At 42.2% G+C, this 14,036-nt stretch overlaps 2 protein-coding genes across 2 annotated transcripts; both read left to right on the top strand.

Annotated features, from left to right (window-relative positions):
* Positions 1 to 3,102: 3,102 nt before the first annotated feature.
* Positions 3,103 to 5,066, top strand: LOC306802451 (interleukin-8-like). Its single transcript, XM_079306706.1, has 4 exons — positions 3,103 to 3,221; positions 3,392 to 3,527; positions 4,276 to 4,359; positions 4,934 to 5,066. The coding sequence occupies exons 1-4, from the start codon at positions 3,158 to 3,160 to the stop codon at positions 4,962 to 4,964; spliced, it is 315 nt and encodes a 104-aa protein (XP_079162832.1). The 5' UTR covers positions 3,103 to 3,157; the 3' UTR covers positions 4,965 to 5,066.
* Positions 5,067 to 7,731: 2,665 nt separating this feature from the next.
* LOC306801935 (interleukin-8-like) lies at positions 7,732 to 10,598 on the top strand. Its single transcript, XM_079305506.1, has 4 exons — positions 7,732 to 7,894; positions 8,546 to 8,684; positions 9,652 to 9,735; positions 10,314 to 10,598. The coding sequence occupies exons 1-4, from the start codon at positions 7,747 to 7,749 to the stop codon at positions 10,387 to 10,389; spliced, it is 447 nt and encodes a 148-aa protein (XP_079161632.1). The 5' UTR covers positions 7,732 to 7,746; the 3' UTR covers positions 10,390 to 10,598.
* Positions 10,599 to 14,036: the final 3,438 nt, after the last annotated feature.

Below are 14,036 nucleotides of genomic sequence, written 5' to 3'. Positions count from 1 at the left end.
ATTCTACATTTTTCAGTGTAAGTCATTCAGTGTGAAAATTGGCAAACTTAAAATCTTGGGGAGTTCATTGATATCTAATGAAGAAATAGTGGGGGGAAAATCATAGAGTTATGGCATTTGGAACTGTAATTAATCTTTTGTTTGGCCCTCTCAAGTCAGCCAACTTGCCTCAGGAAAGGTTCACAGTAGAGACTGTCTCACCACTAAAACACAGATGATACTAAAGACCCCAACTGCCAGGAAAAAACACAAAGGAGTTGAGATATTTTCCTATTGCAGATCAAAAATATGAAGAGACTTTGGATATAGCGTCACAGAAGTGTAAGAAGGTAAGAGGAAGAATTTGCCTAAAGGAATTCTAAAGAAAAAGAGGATTATCCTTTCCTGTTGAATCTAATACTCTTTCAAAAAACCCCATCAGGCCACATGGACTGACTCAGCTGCTCAGCAATTTTAAAATCATCTTTTACATGTTCAGATCTAAAATTCCCGGCATAAGGAACGATTACTAAAGATAGTGGTGACCAGTCATAGAGATAAATGAGGGCAAGGCACTGCAAGGAGTCCCCCAGGGGAAAGAAAGTCCTCACTGCTCATGTGAGCATAAGGAAGTGTAAATTTCCTGAGCACTCAAGTCAGAGAAAGGCAGGAGCACACAGAAAATTATCTGAGAAACTACAGTGTTTTTGCTTCGGTACCTCATCCTCTCTCCTGCCCTTGCTTTTCTATAGTATAAATGATGTGGAAGCCTTGATAAGTGGAATGACTGGATCTTTTGCCTACTGTATCAGCTCCAGATGGATCTGAACTAATCCTGCATGTACCAGTTTGCCATGTGACTTGGACAGGGACTGTTGGATCACACACCAATGTCAAAAGCTGGATGCAGGACAGTCTGCATTCTTGTGTCATATGCTGCCAATAAGCATCAATACTCAGAAATCTTATCTCTTGGTAGCTGTTAAGACACTCTCATACCAAGAAAATTGTGGCTTCTCAGTAACTGTATTCATGACCCTTGTGATAAGAGAAGTGTTGATACAGCTGAGGGCTACCAGATATCCTTTATGACACTCGTATTTAAGGCTTAGCAATGGCTCCCTTCAGTCAGAGAGTGTGTGCACTAGAATTCCAGCAGCTCTTAATTCACCCACCTCACTTCTCCAAAACAAGGTCCTTTTAAATCCATTGGAACAGCAGCTGCTCTCTTTGGCCCGAGTCACGTGGTTTGCAATTAAACATGTGACCTTTTAATTCAGAGTTCATCTCTCCTGCCTTCTCTCTGTAGTCACAGGAGAGATTTTATCTTTGTCGACTCTGAGTTTTTTTGCAGGCTACTCCTGAGCACTCTGCTCCCCCCCCATACTAAATTACAAACCAAAATATACCTTCCAGAGCACTACTCAGTTGTTCCCAGTGCTACATATCAAGATTTGTTATGCTGCAATCATTATGTTGTCTCTGATAAACATAAAACCTAAGCCCTTTCTTTATATTTGAGTGGAAACACAGAGCCACAAGCATTGGGTCTGTCTGGACCAGGAAAGCAGAAATGACATTTCCTTAAAACTGAACAGGCAGAAGGATTTGCACCAAGGATAAAAGCTTCATTGCCTATAGACCACAGAAAGAATAACTTTTTCTTTGAGATACTGAAAACTGTTAATGAAATTAAAGAGGAATAACAGTTTCTTGGATTTATTTGGAAAAAAATTCCACACTCATTGGGCAATGCAATTAATCCTTCCATTTTCTCCTTGTATGCAGGCCAGAAGGTTATCCATTGATGTAAACAGCTTGCTGTGCATGGAAATAATGTGTGAGGGGAAAATAAAAAGTTCAGAGTTAGGAACAAACCACCCATTCTGTGCTGCTGTCAGGACGGCACATAGTAAAAAAAGATTGGCCTGGAGACCTGAGAGAAGCCTACAGAATCATGAAGCCAGTGGAAATCAGGGATAAGGCTCAATATCTACTTCTTGTTATCCTGTACAAGAATCAGGAGACAGCAAATGAAACCAGATCCAGACTACTAGGGATAAGTCTCAGAGACACTTAATCTTTCCTTGCACATTCCTAGACACCTGCTGATGGCCATGGTCAAAAAGGACAATGCCTAGGTAGAGCTCAGCTCTGACAAGCTAGGGCTGTAATTGGGGGTTTATCTGTTAGCTAATCCAGATGTATTTGCTGCAAGCTGTAAAGTGACAGGAAAATCAGGTGCTTAATCCCACAGCTTCTGGAATAGCTACTGTTCAGATCATATGCTCTAAGGCTATTTATGGACAGTCATAGATGTGGTAATGGCAAGTGGGATTCAGTCTGGCATATGTAAATCTCTGACACCTTCATGACCAGTCAGAGAAAAATAACCTGCATTCATTCATATCTGGCTCTATGCTTTGTTCCTTTGACTTCCCCATTACCTGGCAGAGGAACAGTAATGGGAGTCCTTAATGTTTAACCCAAATGAGGTCAGCTTGTATTGTAGTTTTGTGTCTACTAATTAAACAAATGGCTGAACACATCTGACTTCGAATAATCCTTCTTCATTATTCTATCTTCAGTCTTCTTTATTTTCATCATAATCAGAAGAAATCTTCTCTTTGTAGGGTCAAATTTAAATTTTCAGAAGTGCCTCGTTTTATTTCAGAAGCAGAATCCTGCAGCAGCTTTTAGAATTTTCCTTTGCCCAAATTCAAAGCAGCAAATAACTAAGAAGATTTTGCTTAAGCAGAAGCAGTGATCCTCAAAACACAAAACCCACAGAGCAAATGCCTTCAACCTGTGGTGGGAAGTCACAAGGAGGACACAAGTACAGATTAAAATGATCCCAAGAAATTACAAACTCTCTACAGACTCCACACAGCTCAGTCCAGGGCATGTCTTTGCTTCACAAAGTGTTTTCTGTTCCTGAGAAGCAGCTTTGTGGTGGTGGAGGGAAGGGGCTTACCCACTCACCTGTGACTCAGCGTGGAGCATCATCTGGCAGGTTCGGAGTTTCCGTGGCAGTGACCCACGCGTGATGCCCCGGGGGCCCAGGCAGGATATAAACCGGGCTGGCCCCAGAGCACAGGCACTGGCACTCAGGGGTCTGCCAGAGCTCCCTGCACCAGAGCCAGGCCCAGGCCACACCAGGAAGGCACGCTCTTGCATCATGACCGGCAAGGCTGTGGCTGCTGTCCTGATCCTGCTCCTGCTCTCTGCACGTGGAACCCAAGGTAAAGGAACCCTTCCTAAAGCCCTCCTAACAGCCAGAGCAAATGCTGATGGGCAGACACTGTGCTGTCGTACCAGTGCAGCAAAAGACTCTCCTAATGCTGTCAGCAAAAGCCCCCTGTTGTGCTTCCTGTGAAAATAGTGAACCGCTCCACCTTTTTTTGTTTTGCAGGTGAGGCAGTGCCACGTTCGGCCATCGAACTCCGGTGCCAGTGCATAAACACCCACTCCAAGATCATCAATCCCAAGCTCATCCTAAACGTCAACCTCACCCCCAGCGGACCGCACTGCAAGAATGTTGAAGTCATGTAAGTGTTTTGCAAAGCTTTCCTGATTACCCAACCAGAAGAAGCCGGTTGTGCTCTCGAGAGGGTGTCGGTGCTCTGTGAGCGGTGAGAGCGGCTGCAGCAGCAGCTGCTCAGAAAGCAGAACAGCAATGCTCCCTGCTCCTGCTGACAACATGCTGCGTGCTGAGAGCTGCCTGCTGCCTTGACACTCTCTACTTTTTAAACATATGCAATATTTTGACCTAAATTCGGAATCATCAGGCAGCAAATAACTTTCTAAAGCTCTGAATTCTACTGGCTTGTGAAAATGCATGGAGCTATGCTGAGCAAAAGATCAAAATATAATTTTTAAGGGCTAGGTCCAAAAAATGATCACACTTCTACTCAAGTAAATGAAAAAGATTGCCATTAGCATAAAAATAATTCCAGAACTTTTACTGTAAGTAACCAGATTCCTATGGACTGGGCAGTACAATTTCTGAATCAAGATGCAAAGATTTGCCTCTTCTGTGAAAGACTGACACAAATACAAAGCCAGTTGGGGAAAGAAAGCTGTTTTGAAAAGGGGGAGAGTCCTGCAGATGGCTTAATGCATCAAACAAACAGATATGATACTAAACCAGTGAAAAAGATCCCTTTACAGCCTGAGTTTATAGAGCTTGAAGTGGAACATGTCAGTGTAACCCTAGAACGATGTTAGGAGAGGAAGGTTACATTGCCTCGGATTTCGCTGAACAGCCTCCTTCCCTTCCTTTGTTCCCTGTTGCAGAGCTACCCTGAGAAATGGCAGAGAGGTGTGCCTGGAGCCCACTGCTCCCTGGGTGAAGCGGATCATCAAGGCAATTCTGGATAAGTGAGTCACTTCTCAATAAGAACAACTTATTGAAAACCGGTATTTTAATTGAACTACCAAACACAGACGTGTGAAGTGCTCCAAAATTCTATGTCCTCGGGCAGTTATTACCTTTTGTGTTCACTAATTGTGACAAACACTGTGATTGCTTTGAGCCTTAATTACAGCATTAGCTATTGAAGCCTTACTGTGGCACACATCTCTGGGAAGGTTACCTTCCTCTGCCCTAAGGCACAAGCACTTCGAAAACCTGCAGCACAACTGCTCAGAAAATCCAAGCATTACCTGATTGGTTTTCTCATGCTTGCAGTGGTAGAAAGCAGCAATTAGTTTTTCAAATAAATGGCATATAGATAAGTGTGGGGGGGAATCAGGCTCAGTTGTCAAGTGAAGCATCAAACCACAGAAATTCACTGCCATTGATTCCTTTTGGGAACGTTACTTTGTACCAGTGTCTTGTGTTTTCAGGGTCTTGGGCACAGAAGCACAAAGTGGTGGATTTCAGCTGACACCAGCAAGTCTTACCTGTTGTATGGTTGATTTTTAATAGCTTCCTTTTCCATCTTCTTTCTAGGGCCAACACCAAACCTGAGACAGTGTCCTAAAACAAAGAAGAAAAATGTCCTAACTCTTCCAGGGAGGCAAAAATAAGGAAGACACTCACACAGCTTCTGACAGCTCACCTCTTCCTGCTTCCTACATTCCCAATGTCACAGTATTTAGCAAATGTATTACCTGGTTTGCAGTTAGTGGACAACAATACTTTTGGTCTTTTAAACAGGTCTCATTATGTAGGAAAGAAACCACTTACACCTCAACAAGAAGGGAGAAAAAATGGCTTGTGAAGAAATATGGAAAGATTCTGGAATAAATTTTGCTAAACACAGCTGGAACAGTGCAGTGCATGCCCAGAGGATCTTTCACTAAATGACTCCTTCCCTTTTTGCTAACAGTTTGGGGAAAGGCCAACAATTCTCCTGAGCAAAGCATGGCCAGGTAACTTCAATTGTACCTGGGTCCCTGCCGCTCACAGTGAGCTATGGTTGAAGAAGGGAGCCTCCAGACTTAACGTGTCAAATTTGGTACATCAGGTTTTGTGCCATCATTTTCAAGATATTATTTATTGTGAATGAGCATTGTGATGGTATAAGCATTTATTTTAATGCCATCTTTTGGCTAGAAAAAAAACCACTTTATTTATTTATAGAAATTTATTTATTTATTTATAGAAATTTATTTATTTATTTATTTATTGAAGATGTTTATGTTTACATACCTAATAAATGCTTGTTGAAATGTTTTCACTTCAATATTGGTTGTTATTATTTTCTTGTTGAAACAGAGAACTGAAAAAAAGAGGAAGCATTTTCTTCCAGTTTGTATCACATAATGGGTACCCAAAAGGACAGGGGGGGATTGAACTACTACTGTTTAGTCACAGAAATCACAAGGCCATAGCATTGTGGTGCTCTGACAGCACAGCTGCTGAGAACATGGCAATAACAAGGGTTTTCATTAACTTAAATAAACAGGGAAATCTGATAAACATTCAGGAAGTCCTCCTTAATTCCAGTCAGGAGGGAGGACTATATTGGGGGAAATCCTAAGAAACAGAGCTCCAATTATATGGCCTCACACCTACCTGTAGCACAGCAATTTACAGAGGAATGTTGAAATTCGAGCAGTGAACACTCGAGAAATGAGAAAGTTGAGCAAATATTTTGATATTTGTTTAGGTTTGGTCTTTTCCAACAAGGAACCACTCCACATTCTGCACAATCAGCTCATGTTTGCTCACGGTGCAAGACATAAAGGGAGTTTTTGGCAGTGTTTGAGCAAGTTCTTGTGCAAGAGGACAACTATTCTGACCACACTTTCCTCCCTATCCCCATATCTGCCCCTGTCCCACCACACTGCATTGCACAGCCTGCTAGAACTCAGAATGGGAACAGTCAAAGTTTCCCAAGGAGACAGGTTTTGTTCAGACTTGTCTTACAAGTCTAAGCCTTCCTGTCAATAATCCCGAGGGATTTTTATAAACTACCTTGTTTCAGAGATGTAATTTGGAGATAAGGATGTCGCAAGTATAAGCCAAGAATGGGGAGAGGTTGGGCAGGACCACTCTATCTGCACAGCCACAAAAGTGTGAGTGTATCCTAAAGGACTGGCCTCAATTTTCGTGTAATGCAGAAACACCAAACCTTTGCCACCAGTAAAATCCCAGCCAAGTTATTGGGAGCTGAACCACAGCCTAGAAAGCACTTTTCTCATCACTTCTTCTGCCCAAAATGTCAGCAATGGCTGCTCTTGTATGACCCTGGGCAGGGCATCTGCACCTTCCTCTGTAGGCTCATCAGTGAGATGTGATTCCAAGGGTACAAATGACAACATATAACATCTCTGTTCCGTGTGCAGTCACAGAACACCTTCCTTGGAAGCACAACAACCACCCTCATGCTTCCGAAAATGTGTTTCAGTGCTCTTGGAGACTGCTAAGAGAAGCATTGTGGCTCTTCTGACTTGGTGTCTACCTTCACCAGACTGGGCTGCTCTTCCCTGTCTTATGACATGTTAACTGCTGTCTTAAACACCTGTGATTACTCAAAATGCATGAGGTTAGAAAGAAAAACAAGCAACTTCCTAAGTGCTTATTTTAACCAGGTATCATTACAGCCCTTACTGCCAGATACTTTCTCCTTTTATATTCTGAACAGATGAAAGTTTCAGAAGAGCTTAAGTGACTTTGGTGACAATGCCTCAGTCATTTTAAGCTCATCATTTCCTGCTTAATGACTAAAGAGACTTTTCAGTACAGAATAAAGCATCTAAATCCATTGAGCCAAACTGAAAAAGACAAAATCCTTTCAGAGAACAAGAGAAACGAATTGTGTCTTGTCCTCATAAAACACTTCCTAAATAACTTAGTTGGATTCATATCAAAATGTAGTCTGTAAGATTGGGATGAAAAGTTCTTGTAAATATGCTGGGTAAATGTTTTTGCACAAGGCACTTAAGCATCATGCAAAGAGTTGACCACAAATTCTATTTTCACAGAGGAGGGAAAAAGTGTCTTTATTTTGGCTCAGAGGGATGTCTGGTAATGTTGTATTGGATTCCAAGTGCAAGCTCAGCATTGTTGGCTACAGCCAATATCCCATGAAGAAGTGCAAACAGAAAGTGATGGATAACAATAACAATTTAGAGAATAATTGAAAATATACAATAACAATTTAAAGAATAATTTAAAATACACAAAAAATCAAGCAGCAAAATCAAGGGAAGTTTGAAGTGCCACTGAATGGACTGCAGAGGTTTGGATTTCTTATGCAACACTCTCATGTGTTAGGAAATGTGCATGTGCAGAACCCACCTCTCAGTGCTCAGGCTATGGGAGTGCACCTCTCAGGTATAAAGCCTGATGGGAAGCAGCACCAGAGTGGGACCTCTGTCAAGAAGAAAACGTGCACAGCAATGGATGGCAAATCCCTTGCTGTCACTTTGGTTCTCTACTTGGTCTCAATGGCAGTGTCAGAAGGTAAGAAAATGAATTCTTAAAACTCATGTAAGCAATTAATAAGTATACACATGCAAATGCAAGTGGGCTTACACTAGGTCCATGATGGCTTTTTGCAAGAGAAGTGCATCCTCAGTTAACTGTCATTCAGAAGTAAAAGGATCATTTGTACCTCTTAGGATGCTGTGGATATTTCCATGAGTGAAATATGCTTCTGTCTGCAAATGAATTTATTCCTATGCCACAATATGTGTTTGTCTCTAGATTTTTAATAAGCGTTTGAATTAAAACAGGACCTTTTTCCCTAAATATGTCCATATAGCTCTTCTTTTACAAATGACAGTTTTATCCTTTTTTCAGTTTTGTTCTTGGTAGGCAGATTGATGACAGAACAAGAATTATCCAGTTTGCAAGGAAGAATAAGGAATATGAGCAGATGATCATGGCAGAAACTTAGCAATCCAAATTTAAATTCAAATGCACCTGCACACCAACAGCTCTGAAAATGCAGCTGCTGTGTTGTGCAGATGCTGTTAATTTTATCCCAGCATTCAGCAAAACAGAGTGTCTGAGGGACAAGAATGAGGCTTCAGGAGGAAATACAGCTTGCTGCAGGGGAACAAATAAAGAGACTGTTCGTGCTCCTAGACACAACAGAGTTTTGTTCCACAGGCAAGGCCCTGGAGAAGATGGAGGAAAGAGGCTCCCAGTGCCAGTGCATAAGCACTCACTCCAAGTTCATCCCTCCCAAGACTATTCAGGATGTGAGAATAAGCCAAAGAGGACCTCACTGCAGAAATGTGGAAATCATGTGAGCACCTTTCCTAAATAGCATCTTGCATCCTACAGGAGGAACTGACTCTGCATTTCTCATCCTATTTGTTTCTGTGCTTTGGGTGGCTGTGTGTTTCCCTAGTAAAACCTCAGAGACATCAGGTATAAGGAAGGAGGCCTCATATCTGAAGGAATAAGCTAATTCCCAGCCAGTGTTACAAGCAGCTTCCAAATAGTGTTTTAAATTTCTTTCTGCTGTTATCTTACTTATGAACAACATCAGAGGGGAGGGTCAGATTCCCACAACACCGGGCACAATTAATAACTTAGACATTGAAGAATCAATCAAAGATACAAACTTGATCCTCTTGACATGAGTTAAAAGAATTTCTCTGACTTGGCCTGCATGTGGCAGAGTTTGAAAGGCACCGAGTTATTTCGTGTGTCAGAATTGCACATGGAGCATTTTCATGTTTGAGGAGTGGGGAATTGGGATTATACTCTATCTGGCTGCAAAATAAAAGATGCAGTAAACTGCATTTAAAACCACTCCTGGAACTAATTACAGGGACCAGACCAATGCAGTCAGTAAACAGACAGGCTCTGTCAGGCTTTTATGCTTTTGCAGTGGTTTCTTGGGCAAATAATGGTTGTACAATCATACCCTCTGTGCAGCATTGCATGGCATCCCGTTCCACCTCACTAGGAATTGGTAATTTAAGACAGGTTTGGTTTTAAAAAAACCCAACTTTTCCAGATAATTAATTTCCTGAAAGGTCTGCTGAAGTATGGCCAGACAGAAAACTGGAACCAAACAGAAAATTCATTAGGCTCATTATAAGATTACAGCATAAACACCTGTTCTGACATCACTCATAAAACCCCCCAAACACATAAGACAAACCCAAGCAGGTCCTCCATTCACTGGCTGAGAGAGATTTCCATGGATTAGGAGCAGTGTGAGGGCTCAGCTGGCCTTACCTTCTCTGCTGCTTTGTTGGCAGAGCCAGGCTGAAAGATGGCAGGGACGTGTGTGTGGAGCCCACGGCGCCCTGGGTCCAGCTCACTGTAAAGGCTCTGCTGGCCAGGTAAGTGCTGTCCTGTCCTGGAACACCTGCACTGAAAAGCTCTCTTGGCAAGCAAGTGCTCACTCTCTTTAGGGGTTAGTAATTCTTTCCATCAGCTCTCTCTAAAGCAATATTTCTACATGCCTAAGGAGTCAAAGTTTCCTTTGATATCTTCCTGATGTGTTAAACCACCCAAAAGACCACGGCTATGATACCCCTAAAGCACTGCTGAGACACAGCACACTTTCTGTGTTTGACACTTCCAAAAGGCAAGGTCTCAAAGCCTCACTTCCTCTTTCTGGCTGTAATTCAGGCATGCAGCTGGCACTTCCAACAGCTTTCACTGCTGTAGACAGGGACAGTCAAATCCCTACTTTGCACACAGACAGATGGAAATTCTTTCTGTTGGAGCAGTTCATGCAGGAACAGTTTTGATTTTGATTTGTTTTTCTTTCTTTGCACAAATGTCGATTGGTTGGTACAGTAAAAATAAGTAATTGATGATTTATGAGCACTGATTGCTCTCCCTTAGCTTGTACTAATAGTAATTGTTTCCTTAATTAATTTCTGAATTCATTTTATACTTAATCTAATTACAGGGCCAGGGAGAATGTTGAGTCACCAGTCAAAGAAAATTCAAGGAAGAATAAACCTTGGATTTCTGCAAGCATATGAAATGAGAGAAAACACTGCAGTTGAGAATGCCCTCTCTGCTACATTACTAGAGTTGATTATTTTTCTTTCCCTGAAATCGTTGCTGATTCATCTAATTTTCTTTGCTGCCACTCTCTCTAAACTTCTATCTGTGATAGATCAAGGAGTTCAAGGTTAATGAAAGCATTTAAGTGTTGCAAGTATGAGAATAAACAAGATGAAATTAGTTATCCTTACTAAAAGCAAAACCAGAATGGATTCAATTAACAAACACATGAATAAACACATAATGAGAAATCACTGTGCAGCTTTGAAGGAAGCAATCTCTCATGGGCTTGTTGCAGTTGTTTGCAGGTGAGAACAAGACTGTGGATGTGGCAGGTCTCACAGGTAGGTGCCTTTCTGAAACCCCTTCACAACCATCACCAAACACTGGAAATAACAAGGCTAGGAAACATGCCTTGGAAATGGATAAGTAACAGGTGAATACATAGATATGAAGGGCACAATGAGAAGATCAGCTTTCACTGATAAAGGAACATCAGCCATGGATTCTTACACCACCTTGTATGAGGTCCTGTTGGGTTTGGCCAGCAGGGACCTCCCCATGGGATCTGGAAGGTCATGTGCCATGACCTGAAGTGCTCTGGTGATGCTAAATGAGGATGTGAAAACAAGGCTCAGCTACAAAGAACTGCAGAAATACCTTAGGAGTTTCACTGATTAGGCAACAAACTACCAGGTGAAATTCCCTGCAGGAAGTAGCCAAAGTGATTGATATAGGAAAAACTTACAAAGCTCTTACAGAAGTAAGACATTCCAGGCTGACCATCAGACCATAGGAGAGAGATCTCAAGATGATATTGGTTGTATGACAGGAATATCAGATCAGGGAATGAAGAGGGTTTGGAAGTGACCTTAGATAAAGGGTGTTTGACTGGGTGCAAGGAAGGTGCAAGCAAGCACAGGCTGATACCTGAACTACCTCCTGTCTCATCAACACTTCCAAGTCACTCTGAGCCTCAGGGTAAAGACTGGGAGTTCACAGCTTTCGGAAGGGAGCAGCTATAAATAGAGAAACTGCATCACCTGTGTGACTTCTGTTTGTTGTGCTGCAGTTTCCACTCACAGACAGGAAGATGCAGGCAGAGACACATACATACATATATACCAAGAGAAGTTTAGAAGTCATATTCCTGAAGAAAAGAACACAATATTTATTTCAATATATCAGAAAATATTTGGTCAAATTTTTTCTCTCATGTAAGTTCACAGACTAGTCTGAGTTGTAAGTGACACAGAATGATAATCAAATCCTACTCTTAAGTGAAAGTCAATATGGAGATTGAAGCTGTAATCTTGGAATTATGAGCACCATCTTCTGTCTGACATCCTAATAGACCACATTTTTTGTTTTACAAAAAGGATTTTGCAGCTTACATATTTATTCTGTGGTTTTATTCCGGGTTCCAAGGGAATGCTTATATGGCTAAACATTAATGTTAATGTGTCAATTTCTTTTCAAGCAGAGCTAAAATATATATAAAAAATAAATATGCAGCAACACACAACTGTTTTTATAAATACATATATTAAAAGGCAAATCAACTTATAAGCTGCTGCTTTGTGATTCCAGAGGGATTCAGCAAAGTCCAGCACTTGCTGTGATCTGACTAAGGCTACATAACCATCCAAGTTTAAACACTGAAGTTTGACAAACCCCACAAGCTGACCTAAGCCTTTCTCCTTTCCTTGCCACCACTTCCTCCTCCAGCAATTCTGATGTCTAGCAGATATTTTGCTTTTTACGTATCTGCTCCCCAAGCCTTGCCTCACTGCAGACTTCCACAAGTGTTTGCACAACCCTGGGCACAGCTTCTGAGCAGTGGGAGTGATTGGTTCTCAGCTCCTGTAGCTGCTCCTTCAGCTCTCTGCAGCTCAAGCACAATGGCAGCTGAATGCCAAGGCCTTTGTGGGGAAAGGAGGTGGTTTCAGAAGACAGAGTGAGGTTTTCCCTGGGAGCAAGAGTAGCTAGAACAGAGGACACACAGGAGGCAGGAATGGGCAGACAGTCTGACCATTCCTTCATTCCAGCAAAAGCTCTGCCTCCTGGGCCTCTTGGCCTTATGTGCACAACATCTCAAGGCAGAGGATGGAATTTGTCTAAAGACAGATTCTTAATTTTCTAAGAGTAACTTTATCAGCCCAGGAGCTGGAGCATTCCTGTGGACCTGGAGTGACTCAAACCAGCAATGGACTGAAGCTCAGCCTCTGTACACCTGAATCCCTGAGCGTGTCCCTTGGGCAGGGGCATCTTTGCTACAGACAAAGATTAACAAAGGTTAACGGGTCCTGGCCAGGATCACAGCAGATGCCCTTTTGACTTCTGTGCTCATTACACAGGGTGATGAGTCATGACAAACCACTAGTTTCCATCCTGCAACATGGAGAACACAAGCTATATCCTGCCTTAGAACACAGGCACGGGAGGTATTTGCTTCCTTTTCAGCACTTTCAGTAATCAGGCTGTTGAGTAAGTGCTGTTTTGTTCCCTGCCTGCGTGGCTGTTGCAGGGTTTAGCATGGAAGGTCTCTGCTCGGGGCAGTATCAGCTCACTGGGTGACGCTATCCCTCCAAAGGAGCAGCAATTCCATTTGCACAAGTCATGTCTGATGGCTGGCAGTAAAACAAGCTGCCAGAATCTCATACTGGACTTGCAGTTCCCATGACAAAAGTCTGGATGAGATCCTGGGCACAGTGTGGAAGGGATGTAGGGAGAACTTGGGCAAAACATGGCACTCCCAGAAACACAGCTTAGGAGTGCCTTGATCTCATGGCTCGACGTTTTCACACCTCAATTGTCCCTCTTACCCCCCCTTCACACAGCCCTGGTGAAATGTAACACTGGTGAACAAGTGCAGGGATTTATATTCCATTACAAACACCCTGCTCTCTTAGGTGGACACTCGCTCTCTTCAGGGGCAGGGCTTATCATAGGTGGAGCAGGCTCTTGGCTTTGCTTCTGCCCTGGGAAATTCTGCAGATGCATTACTGCCACAGCAGGAAATAGCTGAGCCTGGTGGTCAGGAGCACAAGCACTCACTGATTTCACTTGGGGATTTGAAGGGGAATTCTCTTTTATTTCCTCAAATATTAATGACATTTCAGTACACACCAAAATTACATAATAAGGCTGCAAATAGTAACTAAAAAAAGGGGGGCCTCTAATCAAATGTAAATTTAACCTCTCTGTGTGTGCATACATGTATGGAGACACAGAGAGAAATCAAAAGAAAAAAAACCAGCAAAATCTTCCAAGACAATGGTTAAAACTCTGCTATCTACAATCTGGCACCAGCGAAACCACACATTAATATAACAACATCTACATCATAATAGAATATAAGCAATAAAACATAACCTTAAGTTCCTAGAAAAATCCTCTCCTGGTTCACACCTTTAGAGGACTAAATGTATTTTTCATTTAAGTTCTCTAAGCGATACAGCTAAAGAGCAGCACCATCAGGAGTCAGAATCAGTATCTTTTGTCAACTTACTGCTCCAAAAGAGGTAGGAGAGATAAAGCTGCTGGATCTTTTCCTGGGGCAGCCCACACAGTAATGGGAAACAAATGAATTTTTATCATAAAATTCCTTTTACCAAGTTAA

Source organism: Erithacus rubecula (assembly GCF_903797595.1).
Source record: "Erithacus rubecula genome assembly, chromosome: 5".
Taxonomy (NCBI): Eukaryota; Metazoa; Chordata; class Aves; order Passeriformes; family Muscicapidae; genus Erithacus; species Erithacus rubecula.
This window is presented reverse-complemented; position numbering and strand designations above follow the sequence as displayed.